This window comes from Hyaena hyaena, unplaced genomic scaffold, assembly GCF_003009895.1.
Source record: "Hyaena hyaena isolate Hyena2069 unplaced genomic scaffold, ASM300989v1 scaffold_386, whole genome shotgun sequence".
Taxonomy (NCBI): Eukaryota; Metazoa; Chordata; class Mammalia; order Carnivora; family Hyaenidae; genus Hyaena; species Hyaena hyaena.
Genome location: NW_024081020.1, coordinates 454643 through 468559, shown reverse-complemented (window position 1 = coordinate 468559; position 13917 = coordinate 454643). Strand labels below are relative to the sequence as shown.

The 13917-nt window shown below is 60.6% G+C and overlaps 1 protein-coding gene across 1 annotated transcript; it reads right to left on the bottom strand.

The window, feature by feature from the left end:
* Nucleotides 1-10792: 10792 nt before the first annotated feature.
* DIO3 (iodothyronine deiodinase 3) lies at nucleotides 10793-12869 on the bottom strand. The gene has a single exon (XM_039251206.1). It carries the CDS (start codon nucleotides 12709-12711, stop codon nucleotides 11797-11799), a length of 915 nt encoding a protein of 304 aa, XP_039107137.1. The 5' UTR covers nucleotides 12712-12869; the 3' UTR covers nucleotides 10793-11796.
* Nucleotides 12870-13917: the final 1048 nt, after the last annotated feature.

The window sequence follows — 13917 nt, the reverse complement described above, 5'->3', positions numbered from 1 at the left end:
TGTTCCTGGGAGGTCCCCAGTGCCAGGGTTCTCCTTTCGTAAGGCTGCACAATGGGTCTTCCAGAACACGTGGTAAAGCAGCCATTCTCTTATTTTTCGGCTCCTGGGCGTTGACCGGGCTTCTCTGGGCAGTCTTTCTGCTGGTCTTGGTGACAGTCTCTCCCGCAGTCTGGTGGCGGCTGGCGCGGAGGTTCAGGGGACACTGGGATGGCCGGGCCTCTCCCCCTCTCCAGGGGGTGTCCTGCCCCTTACATGGTACCCCCAGACCCAAAAGCATGAAGCAGAGGTGGCCAGGCCTCCCTCAGCTTGGACCCAAATGTCCACTGTCCCCCCCTTTTTTTAAGAGAGAGAGAAGGTGCAAGTGAGCTGGGGCAGAGAGAGAGAGAAGTGGGGCGCACTGGAAGTGGGGGTCAAGCTCACCCACGGCCCCCTGATGTGTGGCTCACACTCACCCGATGTGGGGCTCGAACTCACGCACGGTGAGATCATGACCTGAGCCAAAGTCAGATGCTTAACAACTGAGCCACCCAGGTGCCCCCAGACTGTCCCTTTGGTGGCTACAAGCAGGTGACAGGCTGGACCAGAGCCAGAGCGGGAGGGGCCCACAGGGGACAGGTCCTTGGGACCGTCTCTCAGGACCGGCCCCCACAGCAGGCTCGAGGTGGCTCTCCTGAGTCACAGGCAGCTTCCCAGGATGTTGCCGTTCTCCAAAACTCCCCTCCTACCGGTGCTGTTGCCCTCCCCACAGCGCAGAGCATCCGCAGCCCAGGCGGGAAGGGGCGGGGCGAGGCGAGGCTGCAGGGGTAACTGCTTGCTGCCGCCGCTGTAGCAAAACCACCAGAACACAGCAGCTGAAAATGACACGGATTTGGGCACTGGGAGTCCTGGGGGCCCATGTCTGACCGGGCCTCCCTGGGCTGAAATCAAGGTGGGGCAGGCCTGGGGGCTCCGGGGGAGAATCCGTGGCCTCCTGCATATGAGGAGCTTGAGATGACATCATCTCCCCCCAGCCCCCCGCACATAGTCCAGGTCACCTCCCATCTCAGGGTCTTTCTTCAGTGTCACCACATCTGCAAAGTTGCTTTTGCCATTTATTCCAGGGGTGGGGGGGAGGGTGCAGAGAGAGAGAGAGAGAGAGAGGGAGAAAGAATCCCAAGCAGGCTCCACGCTTGTCAGGAGAGAGCCCAATGCGACCTGAGCCAAAATCAAGAGTCAGACGCTCATCAGACTGAGCTAGCCAGGCACTCCAGAATTTTCCTCTGTTTTAAGGCTGAGTAATATTTCATTGTGTTTACGGTCCTCATTCCGTTTATCCATTTATTTATTCATGGACACTGGGGCTGCTTCCGCATTTTGGCTGTGCAGGAGTGCTGCCGTGGACGTGGGTCTGAAAACGTGTATTTAAGACCCTGCTTTCAGGTTTTTTGAGTATATACCCAGAAGTGGAATTGGTGGATCAAATTTGACATTTAATTTTTTGAGGAGCCACCATACTATTTTCCACAGCTTGGCGCCATTTTACATTCCCACCCAGCGCGAGCCATCCTAATGGGCTTGAGGTGGTATGTCATTGCGGCATAGAGATCCCTTTTGACATAGTCTTCTAAAAGTTGTAACAGTTTACATTCCACGGTCAAGTCTATCCCCTTGGCAATTTGTGTGTGTGTCTCGTGTGTCACAGAGATACAATGTATCTGTTCCTCCTCTGGGGCTTGTGCCCACGGATTGATGACAGTCCGTCATTGTATACGATGTTCCCACCCAGGCAAGGACCTCTCTCTGGGCTTTCTGATCTGTCCTGTGGTCTGTTTGGCTGTCCTGGGCCATTCCTTTGCTTTTTGATTATCATTTTATTAAATGAGTCTATTCCCTCCCCCTGATTGTGAAGGAATGTGTTTTCCAGAGACAGCACTGTGGATGGGGTATCCCCTTACGGGACTTCGGCACATCGTCCATCAAATGGGGGGAGTCCGTGTCCCCGATCCTGCTGCAGACAGACTTCGTGACCACCTGGGCCAAGTCATCAAAACGCCGTGCACTTCTGTCTTACTGTCCCAGGGTGCACGCTTCTGGGGCCCCACTGACGTGACGTGATGAGGCCCAGATCACACGGAGGGACCACATACGTACTCCAGCCACGGATCCAGGCAGTCATCCCTTGGCAGCTGGCCTCTGTCACCAGAAACAGGAGCAGGGAAGCTTCTGAGCTGCCCCCCCCCCAGCCCCCATCCGGCTGCATCTGCCGGAGGGACCCTTGGGTGAGAACTGCCGAGTGGAGCCCAGTCAGCCTCCAGAACTGCAGCAGCGACGAGGATGTTATCGTTTTTAAGCCATGAGTTTTGGGGTGACCCTCGGGATGAGTGAGACAGTCACCTTATTTTTTCACAACAGTTTTCACTATTCAAAGGCGATGTGCTGATTGTTGCCATCCGAAGCTTATCTCTTTTTCACTGTTGTCCCACGCCCCCCCCTCCCCCGCCGCATGCCCTCCTTCTGGGCAGTACGCTGCTGGTTGTGACCCTATGGAGCAGGGGTCCCAGCTGGCTCATTTCAGGCCTGGAATGAATATCTGTCCGAGGAAAGAATGGACGCACAGTGTGTCCTCCAATTCTTTTGCGTGGATGTGGGGATGAGCTCCAGGACCCTCTCGGGGTTCTGTGTGGGCTCCTGCTGGGTTTACAGTCCAGGCTGGGGGAACGACAGTACGCACCCGCCTGCACCCAACAGGACATTTCTGGAACCCCAGTGCGTTGTGTACAAGATGGTGCTTCGCAGGGCGCCTGGGGGGCTCAGTGGGTTAAGCGTCGGACTTCGGCTCAGGTCATGATCTCACGGTTCGTGGGTTTGAGCCCTGCATTGGTCTCTGTGCTGACAGCTCGGAGCCTGGAGCTACTTCGGATTCTGTGTCTCCTTCTCTCTGCCCCTCCCCCACTCACACTCTGGCTCTCTCTCCAAAAATAAATAATAAACATTATAATTTTTTTAAAAAAGATGGTGCTTTGCGGTTTCTAGTTCTGCAATGTCTGTGGCAGAGCTGTGTCCCCACTGCAGACTGCTGTGTGGGTGGGTTGCAAGCACGGGTGGGCGGCGGGTTGGAGAGAGCCTGAGTCTTTCCCTGGGAAAGGGGTCACGGGGGTTCCAGGAGCTCAGGCAGCCCCAGAGCAGTGGGGTTGGGCCCAGCCATCCTGAGGGCAGGGCTGGGGGAGGCGAGGAAGCTCAGGCCAGGGAGCGCAGGGCTGTGTCTGGGACAGGGCTGGAGCCCGGGATCTTGCTTCAGGTGATCAGGCCACCACTTGGGACAGCTACCCTGAACCGAGGCTTGTCTCCTGCCCTCTCTGCTCACCCAGTGGCACTTTCCTGCCTCTTCCCAGGGCCTTCAAGGTAAAGCGTCAACTCCACATAGGACCGTCTAGCCTCCCTTCCCATCCCTGCCTGACCCCTCCTGGGCCTCAAGGACTTGACTGCTGTTGCCCAGACTTGCCAGAATGTTCTCACTGCCAAGGCTCTGCACATGTCATTCTTTCCATCCTTGAGGCTCTTCCGACCTGAGCTTTCAATCTTGCATGGTACGCCTCCTCCGGGAAGCCCTCCCTTGGGTTACCCAAATGCCGGGCTTTCTGCATTGTTGATTCCTGTCTCTCCAATTAGCCCTGTGGCTCTGTGAAGTTGGGACCAGTCCTTCCTGGTGCTTCATACAGGCTGGTGGGTCCTGGGGGCTCAGACAGGGTCTGGAGAGTGACATTGCACACGTCTCTTCTGCGCTCCCACACAAGCACACACCTGCAGTGCAACCCCCCCGAACCATGAGCTGGGCTGTTCCTTGGCCTTTATGGGTGTGCCCTCCTCTTCCCGGCACCTCTCCCCTCTCCCCATCTCCTGACTCTGCCTCTGGCCACAGCCTGCCTGGGCCAGCAGAGCCCTAGGGTGCTGTGACCGTGGCCCCCACCTGCCATGTTCACGGCACCCGCCCATAAGGGGTTGGCTGCCTTACTGACGGGAGGGGCTGACCCCACTCCCCGGACACACAGCGGTCGCGTGAAGGCCTGGGCGGACGGCCCGGGAGGCCTCCTGGGTGAGCATCCTGGGCTGGTGTCCGGGGCCCTTCGTCTGACGCCCCCACACTGGATCTCATGCTCTGCTGTCACGGTCTTGACATTCTGAAGAGATTCTTCTTTGCGTCCTGTTTCAGAAGTGAGGCTGGGCGGGGCGCCTGGGTGGCTTAGTCGGTTGAGCGTCCGACTTTCGCTTAGGTCATGATCTCGCGGTTCGTGGGTTCGGGCCCCGCGTCGGGCTCTGTGCTGACTGCCGGCTCGGAGCCTGGAGGCTGTTTCAGTCTGTGACTCCCTCTCTCTCTGACCCTCCCCTGCTCACGCTGTCTCTCTCTCTCTCTCTCTCCTAGAAATAAATAAAACATTAAAAAAAAAAAAAAAGAAGTGAGGCTGGGATACTGGAGGGTACGTGTGAGCGGAGGAGGAAGGGCGGAGGCCCCGTGAGACATGGAGCGATTCAAAGCACAGGGGCGTGGAAGGCGTCAGCCACAAGCGCCCGGAGGGAAGGGAAAGACAGGGTGCCCCGCGGCTCCTTTCCCTGTGGTGCCTCTCTTCTCACCAGCAAACTGACGGCCGAGAAGGTTGGGAACGGGGGCACGTGGCAAGCAGTGAACTTTGTGCGGATCTGCGCTGCCCCCGGGAGGGTGAGAGGCGCGCAGAGCAGGGAAGAGCCAGGAAACGCCAGCTGTGATGCTGGCGGTTCCACGCGCGGGTTCGGCGCTCTTCGCCTGCAACCTGGGAAGGTGAATGCCACTGACTTGTGGTGGCTAATTTTCCGTGTCAGCCTGACTGGGCCATGGGGTGCCCAGCTATGTGGTCACACATTATTCTGGGTGTGTCTGGGAGGGGACTCTAGATCAAATGAATGTTTGCATGGATCGACTTTGTGCAGCAGATTGCCCTGCCCGATGTGGGTGGGCCTCGTCAGATCCGTTGAAGGCCTGGGAAGAACAAAGGCCGAGGAAGGGCGAGTTTGCTCTCTGCGTCTGGCCGCCGTGGGGCTGGACCATATGTCTTGTACCTTCAGACTCAGAGCCAGACTGGACCTGATGCTATTGGCGCTCCTGGGTCTCAGGCTTTTGCACTTGGACTGAAACTTACATGGATGCCTCTCCGGCTTGCCGACTGCAAACCCTAGACCTCTCAGCTGCCGTAACTGCAGCAGCCCATGCCTTAAAGGAAATCTCTCTCTATCCTGCCAGCTCTGTTTCTCTGGAGAACCCAGACTAATACAGGATTTAAAATGTTAACGTTTCTTTATTTATAATGCCATTAAATAGGAAAGAAACACAGTGGCACATGGAGGTACCACAAAAGAAAGGAAAAAGCTGTATATTTTATATGTTTAATGGCACGGCCCCACTGTTGAACAAGGGGCCCTGCAAATTGTCAGGTGCTTGGGCTGGGGGTCATTCACCCCCCTTGGCTCCAGGTCACCAGACTCAGTCTCTGGAGATTTGGGGGCCTCTGTCTGGCCACAGGGGAAGACAGAACAGAAAGTCAGACACTATTGTTTACCTTTGCCACCCCCCCCAGCCCTCATGCTCAGGACTGTCAGATTCAATGTTTATTTTTGAGAGAGAGAGACAGAGCGTGAGCAGGGGAGGGGCAGAGAGAGAGGGAGACACAGAATCTGAAGCAGCTCCAGGCTCTGAGCCGTCAGCACAGAGCCCGATGCGGGGCTCGAACTCATGGACCACGAGATCATGACCTGAGCCAAAGTCGGACACTTAAACGACTGAGCCACCCAGGTGCCCCAGGACTGTCAGATTCAAAACGAACAACCAATCAACCCAGGGTGTCCCATGAAACCTGAATTTCAGATAAACAATGAATAAAAAAAAAAAATCTTTCTAAGTATACCCCATGCCACATTTGGGACATAGTTACATTAAAAATTACTTGTTTACCTGAAATTCAAATTTAATTGGGTGTCTTGTGTTTAGCTCAGCAGCCCTGCCCCCCTTCTCCCAAATGTCTTTCACATCAACGCCGCCCCCCTCGCTCTCACCTCCCACCCCCGGACGTGGCTGCCCCGGCCTCTCTGCTTCTAGGGTTCCACTTGCCACAGCCACTCTTTTTGCTATTTTTAGTTTTATTTTTCTGTCATAAGAGCAATACACATTCACTACAGAAAAATCACAGGCTACAGACAAGCAACAAGAAGAAAGTAAGAAAACACTCATAATCCCACCCACACAAAGACAGCTACTGTGAATTCCTCGGGGTAGATTTTTCTAGAGCTGCCTGTGTGTGTGTCTTTGCAGATATTAAAAAAGATCACACACACTCACTGCCCAATTCAGACCCACTGTCCTCGAAGCTGCGTTTTCATGTTGCCGCAGAAGGAGGAACGGGTCTGCGCTGGGGAAATCTCACGGGCCCTGATTCGTTCCGGCCACGGCCAGGGACACCGTGCAGCCTGACATGACCCCCACCCCCCTGCCCAAGGGTCAGCGAGGCCGGTGGTCAAGGCCGCTCCCTTGTCCATCAGTTTGCTAGAGCTGCTATATCAACGTACCACAGATTGGGGGCTTAGACCACAGTGATTTGTTTCCTCCTCACGGGTCCCGGAGCTGCAGATCAGGGATCAAGTTCCGTGGTCCTAGTGTCTCCTGAGGCCTCCCTCTTTGGCGCGTAGATGGCCGCTTCTTCTCCCTGTGCCCTCACACGGTCGTCCCTCAGTGTGGCCACGTCCTTATCTCCCCTTCTTTGAAGGACACCATCGCACTGGACAAGGCCCACCCCAATGACCTCATCCTAACCTAAGCACCTCTATAAAAATCCTATCTCCAAATAAGGTCTCATTCTGAGCGACTAAGGACTTCGACATAGGGACTTTGGAGGAGGATGCAATCCAGTCCAACCAATTCAAGCCTCAGTTTGTTCATCAATGTAATGGGGCTAAAAATTATATTCATCTAAGAGGAACGTTAGGATGATCAAATGGAAGAATCCCAATACAGCACTTTGCCTGGTGCCTGGCCCCTAGAGCAAACGGTCGGCTGTCACTTCTTACTATTTCACGTGTGGGTAGTCCCAGGGCTTGGGACACCACTTTTTTGGGACAGGTTATCTACAGAGTCTAAGGTGGAGGCCACAGTCCTCTGGGTACCTCCCTCCCTCTGTGCCCAATAGTTCATCTCCTTCAGGTAGATGCCTAGAAGATAGCTCAAAGGTCAAAGGCAGATGCCAGCCTGACCCTAGAAAGTGCCCAGTCCTCCGTCAGTGGTGGATGAGCCGGTCCCCCATCCCCAGGCACCCACCGCCCCTCCCGCTCCCCTTCTGAGTCCCCTGCTTTCTGGTTGCAGGCTCCCATCCCTGAGGCTCCGCAGAGACTCCAAGCTGGAGGCTCCCGAGGTGGCCTCAACACTCCTCGCTGCCCCCCCCACCTCTGCTTTGCAGCTGCGCCGGGGGCTTCTTGCTTCCTGAACACAGTGGACCCCTTCTGGCCTCTGCGGCTTCTGCACCAAGGATGCCCTTCCTTCCACGTCTTCCTGGTGAGGCACCTGTGCCTTCAAGGGGCCAGTGAGACCTTCCCCAGGGACTCTTTCAATGCCCCTTCTCCCTCTCCCTGGACCACGTTGCTAAGCGGACTGTGGACCTCAGAAACACTAAGCGTGGGGGTGAGGGTGATGGGTAAGAACAGCAACAATGGCCAGCTCGCCCCCTGCTCCCCAGGAGTGAGGTGACAGCGGGGGCTCGAATATCCAGAGATCTGGCACAAGTTAGATGCAGGCTCAGAGCTGCTTGGGCTAGAAGTATGGATGGGTGAAGGGCGCTGGGTAGGGACTGGCAGGAGAAAGGTGTGTGGGGGTGGTGGGGGCGGTCATCAAACACCAAGCATCGTGATCCACATTATGGAAGCCGTATCTGGGAATGTGCTCATAGCCGTTGTCAGTAGGCGAAGAAGAGTCTGGAAGGAATCACTTCCAGCAGTTCAGAGGGGCTACCCCTGATGAGGCATGGATGAGAACCTTGAGGTGGTGGCTTTCAAACATTTCCAAATGTTTCCGATCCCTCCTCCAGGAGAAAGACGTTTCACATTAGCTTCCCCTGAAACAAGTTTCAGACACTGCGGTTACCCTGGGTGAAATGCTTGCTGGTAGTAGTTACATTGTATTTATTCGATTTCAGTTCTTCAAAATGCTTGACTTGATCTGCTAAACTGATTTCATGACCTGGGGCTGGGTCCTGACTTGCAGTTTGAAAAATTCTGCTCTAAGTGAGGCTCCTCTCTCTCTGCTCTACCTCCTTCTCTGTTTAAAATTTAATACTGAGAATGACTTTATGTATTATCTTCATATGTTTTACTTAAAAATAGAGAAGAGAGAGCACTGGGAAGACACAAAACAATAAAGCCAAGTAGACTTTCTGGAAGACAGTTTAGCAAAATATGGCAAACCAGACCTCTTTAAAGATGTGCATGTGTTCTGACCCAGCAGTTTCGCTGTAAGGAAAGTGCTGGTGAGGTAAAGTGGCGTGGGGCTGTGTGCACACGCTGCTCACCCCCATTTTTGCTTGTAATAACGAAACATCCCTCACACACGAGGGACCCTGGCTGTCCACCTGATGCTGTGGCAGTGGTGCCATTCTAGACTTATTTATTGACACGGAAACAGGGGTGCTTGGAAAAGGGGGTACCAGGAATCCAAAATTAATGTTAAGCTACAAAAGGGTAATCCCGGTCGTGTTATTAAAATGCATATTTACAATGGGGGGGGGCAGCCAGAGGCATGTTTCAAAGTGCCCTGAGGGCACCTTGGGTTGGTTTTATTTTCTCCAACTGTTCTGTGCTTTCCTCCATGAACGCGCACTATTTTATAAGGAAAGATTTTAAAGGAAGAGAGAGAAGAAAAGAAGGGGGGAAAGGAAGAAGCGAGGGGAAAGGAAAGAAGGGGAAAGATGAAGGGGAAGCAGAGTGGGAGGGAGAAGAGAAAGAAGGAAAGCGGGGGTGGGGTGGTGGGGTGGGGAGGGGTGCCGGACCCCCCCCCCCCACCGCCCAAGCCGGGAGCCTGCAGGCCACACGGGCAGGTCCGATCCCCCAGCGCTGGGAATTTCGGTCTGGGAAGCCAGAGGAGGCCCGCGGGGCGCGCAGGCGGCACGGGGAAGGGGGGGCGCACAGCGCACCCAGCTAGACCCCCAAGCGGCGGCCAGGACGAGGCTGCCCCGCAGTCCCGGACCCCCTCAGCTGCCTGCAGGCCACCAACCTCCCCCCTCGCCGCCCACCCCCCACCCTCCCCGGGCCAGCGCGCGGCCGACTCTCTGGGCAGTCCCTCCGCGCGTCCCCGCGGCTTGCTCCGGATCCTTCCAGGGGGTTCTGGGGTGAGAAGAAGCGCGCGGGAGGAGGGGGAGGGGAGGAGATGCAGAAATACCATCTGTGCCAATTTTTCTCTTAAAAGTTATTTTTTTCAATTTAAATACTTTTAAAGCAAAAAGGAAAAAAAAAAAAACCCAACCCAGTTCAGGGTGTCAGTTCCAAAAACTTTTCACAGAGGAGCAGCGTGGGGGCTGGGCGCAGGATCGGAGGCGGCGTCGGTGCAGCGGGGGCGCCCCTCTGGCTTCCCGCCTGCTGCACCCCGTCGCCCGAGCAGACCCCCCTCTCACGTGCGCGCCACTCGGCGCTCAGGCGCACGATGACGCTCCCTCCTTCCCATCCCGCGACCCGGGACCGGGCAAGTTCGCCGCCCCGCACCCCTGCTCCCGAGCCGCACTCTGCCCTCAGTGCTCTTTCTCCCGTGACCCCCCCTCCCCCCGCTCTGCTCCAGGTGCGCTAGCAGAGGGGGGTGGGGGCTGCGCGAATCCCGAGCTCCCGGCGTCGTCCTCCTCCAGGGAGCTGCCAGGAGACGGCGAGCGCCGGGATTGCGCGGGAGAGCCTGGCCTTGACCGCGGACGGAGATCGCAGTCACGGCCCCCTCCCCAGCAACCCCGTCCAGGCAACCGCCCCCTCCTCTTCCCGGTCTCCCTCGGCTCCTCCATCTCGCTCCCCTTCTCCGCTTGCAGCCCCGAGCGCGCGCGTCGCGGGGGGCGGTGGTGCTGAGGTCCGGCTGGAACTTGGGGAAGCGGAGGAGGGGCTGTCGGGGCAGGGGGCGCCCCCCGCCCCACCCCCGCCCCGCAGTGGGTGCCGCTGCCGGTGTGATGGCGTCGCCCGCCCGCCGTGCCTCCCCCGCCCTCGCTCCCTCCGCCAACCCACGCTTTGCTAGTAGCACCTCCCGGGCCCCCAGCAGCGGAGGGGGCACCGCGGTGCAGGCGCAGAAGGGGCGCTAGGGTGGCGCCAGGTGTGCGGGGGCCCCCGAGGCGGCCAGGAGCGTAGCCCCACCCGGTCCGTAGCCCCCGGTGTCCTCCACACCGCCCCTCCCCCACACCGTCGGGCGCTCGGGGAAGTTAGACGGGGTGCGGCCGCGGGGCCCCAGTAACGGTGCTCGTGCGCGCGCGCGCGCCCGCGGTGGGACCCGCTGGCCTCTCCGCCTCCGTCCAGGACCCCGCCCCGCTCGGCTTCTCGGGTTTTCTCCCGACCCCACCTTCCCCACCGTGGGCGTGTGCGTGCGCGCGGACACCCCTGGGCACCGCCGCAGACCCCTTTTCGTATTCCGTGCCCTCCCGCGCCCCCGCCCGCGGCGGCTCCTTCCAGCCACCCTTCCCCCCGGGGTCACTATGGGGACGCGAGGGAGAGATTTGTGTTCAATTCCTGTCGCTATTCAGAGGCAAGAAAAAAAATAAAGGGACCAAAGGCAACCTGAAAGCAGTTTACTTCAAGCTTTTATTATTGTAGCGTAAAAGAAGTTTATATACAGGGAGTATTTCCAGCAAAACACTCACAAATGGCCTTGGAATCGGGGGCCTCCCACCTCCTGGCCCCACAGTCAGCAGCTCTGCCTACGAACGGGGCCCCTCACTCGGGGTCTCTAGGCTCGCCCCTCATCTCTCGTGCCTTCGACACCCCCCCCCCCCCGTTTCCCAGGAGCCCCAGCCTCTTCCTTCTCCCTGGGGCAATGTGAGCCTCGCCAGTGCCTCCCAAGCTGGCTTCTTCTGGTCCCCAAACCGTTCCTCAACCCCCCTCGCCTCCTCCCTGTATGGTGGACTGTCCCTCTCTCGTTTCAGGCGCTGCTGCAGGCCCCCTGCGGTTCAGAACCAGCTCGTGGTGGAGACCAGTTAGAGACAGCTCGTCATCAGCAGTGGGGCCGGTGAGCACCCAAAATAAGGGGGGGAAACCCCTGCCACCCTTCCCCTTCCCCACGGCAAGCCCCTACCCCCACCCCGGGGACAAGAAATAGCCACAAAAGCAGCAGGGCATCCCCTCCCTGGGAGCGACAGGTGTTGGGTGCCAGGCAACTGGGGCAGCCAGCTGTGCGCAGGGGTGCGCGGGAGGGGCCCAAGTCTCTGCGCAAGGGGCTCTGCTCGGCTGAAGGCACGCTGGCTCTTCTCTCTGGGGAGGGGGTAGGAGAGACGCAGGGGCCTCCGCAGGGACAAGTGGGGTGAGGGTGGGGCCACACCCGCACTCAGAGGGGATTTAGAGCCAGCTGGGCAGGTACAGGTGAGGGCCTGTCACAGCAACGGAGTCCGGGGAGGTGGGAGAGGATTTTCAGGGGGCCGGGCCGAGGGCACAGACTCGGCCGGATCCGAGGCGCTCTTCACGCCTGTGTCATCGGGCCCTCGGCAAACCTGACTTGGTTTGGGGCGTTTGCACGTGGGCCTCGAAGGCTCGAAGGCACTGCCCGCCAAGTTCAGCCAACTGTCCACTGACTGTTTATACTCGACGAGGCTGAGCGCCGTGCAGCTGCTCATCGTAGCGCTCCAGCCAGGTGCGCAGCTCGGACACCTGGTAGCCGTCCGGGCCCCGGCCGCCCTGGTACATGACGGTGCCATTCTGGACCACGTAGAGGCGCTCGAAGTAGGCCCCGTAGGCCGAGCTGCTGGAGTTGGCCATGGTGTCGAGGACCAGGGAGCAGCTGGGCGCGCCTTGCTGCAGAACCCGTGCCGCGCTGACCCGGTCCTCCAGGCTTCGGTGCTGCGGGATGCTGTAGGGGGAGTCGGTGGTGACCCAGCCGTCCGAGGGGTGAGCCTCCTCGATGTAGATGATGAGGAAGTCGACGTCGCGCTGGTACTTGGTGACCAGGCGCTGGAAGGCGCTCATGCGCGCCATGAACGGTGGTCAGGTGCAGCTGCCGAAGTTGAGGACCAGGGGGCGGTTTCCCCGCGCGTAGTCGAGGATGTGCTGGTTCTGGAAGCCGTTGGGCAGCACCACCTCCGAGTTGGGCGCTGGGCCGCCCTCGTGCGCCTGCTTGAAGAAATCCAGCTTCTGGCCGTGCCACACAGCCTTCAGCGACGCCAGGGTGCACAGGCGGTTGTCGTCGGACACGCAGACGGGCGGGTCGTCGGGGGGCACCTCCTCGCCATCACTGTCGAGCTCCGCCACGGGTGCGGGCTGCCCCCCGCGGCGACGGCCCAGGAAATGCTTTCGGATGCACAGGAAGTCGAGGAGCCAGAGCACGAAGGCCGTGCCTAGGAAGCGCGGGAAGAGCACGAGGCACGTGGCCGTCTGGGCGCAGAGCCGCAGGGAGTGAAGCAGCAGGGAGCGGAGCATGGTGGCCACGGCCCCCGACGCCCCCTGGGACCCGCTGCCTTCCCCCAGCGCCAACCGCGGGGCGGCCTGGCGAGGCATCTGGGCTTCGGCCGAGCAGGGGAGCTCGATTTATAGCCGAGGCTTCAATTGGCGGGAGACTCCACCTCCGGACGGGGCCCGCCCCCTTGCAACTTGAGCCCGGAGGGATCACCCAGCGGCGCGGCCAATGCCTTAGAAATCGAGGGCCGAGGGCCGAGGGCGGGCGCGGGCGGGCCGGGGGGCGGGGCGGCCGGGAGGGGGGCCGGCGGGGGCGGGGCCGGGCCCTGAAGCCAGCTCGCGGTGTGTGTGTGTGTGTGTGTGTGGGGTGGGGGGCTGGGAGATCGGGGACCCCCGGTCGCGGCTGCCACCCGGGACGCGGAGCGGGCCCGGGGACCCAGGCGTCCGCCCGAGGACGGGGTGGGGGGGGGGGAGGGCGATCCTCCAGCTCGCGCTGTAGCGCGGCGCGCGGCCTCTGTCCTGGCGGCCCGGCCCCGGCCCCGCGCCCCTGTCGCCGCGCACCTGAGCCGAGCTCCCCGGCGGCCGCCGCGCCGCGCCGGAGCTCCGGTTCGCTTCCCGCGCGCCGCCGCCAACGCCGCCCCCGCCGCTGCTGCTCGTGCGGGGCCGCTGCCCAGGTGCCGCGGGAGCCCGGGGCCGCGGCCGCCGCTCTGCTGGCCCCGGTGCCCGCCCCGCCGGGGGCGCGGGCCCGCGAGGAGGCAACTTTGGGCCCCCGCCGCCTTCCCCGTTCGCCCGCGGGCGCCGCTCGCCTCCCGGAGCCCGCCCGCCCGCCCGCTCGCCTCCCGCGCGCGCTCACACTCGCGCCTCGCACACGGCCGCCCCCCGCACCGCCCCGCCACGCACACCGCGCTCAGCGCCCCCCGCCGCTGCCCGAGGCCGCCGCGCGCTGTCCCGGCCGCGCCCGCCCCGTCCCATCTCGTCCCGGCTCGGCGCCGCCGTTCTAGGGTCAGCGGCCTCCGGGGCGCAGCGGGGAGGCGCGGAGGGCAGGGCCCGCGGGCCGGTCAGCGCCCGGCGCCGGGGACGGGCAGGGCTGGGGACCGCGGCGCCGTGCCTGCGCCCCAGCCGATCTGGGGGCGCTGCGGGCGCGGGGCGCCGCGGGCGCGGGGCGCGGGGCAGCGGGCGCGGGGCGGCGGCAGCCCCGGCGGCTCTCCCACTAGGGGTAGCTGTTGCCTGAACGCCGCAGCGCTCCCCTCTCGCCGCTCTCCTCGCCCGGCGCGGCCCCGGCCGCCGGGCGCACCCGTCCCGTGCGTC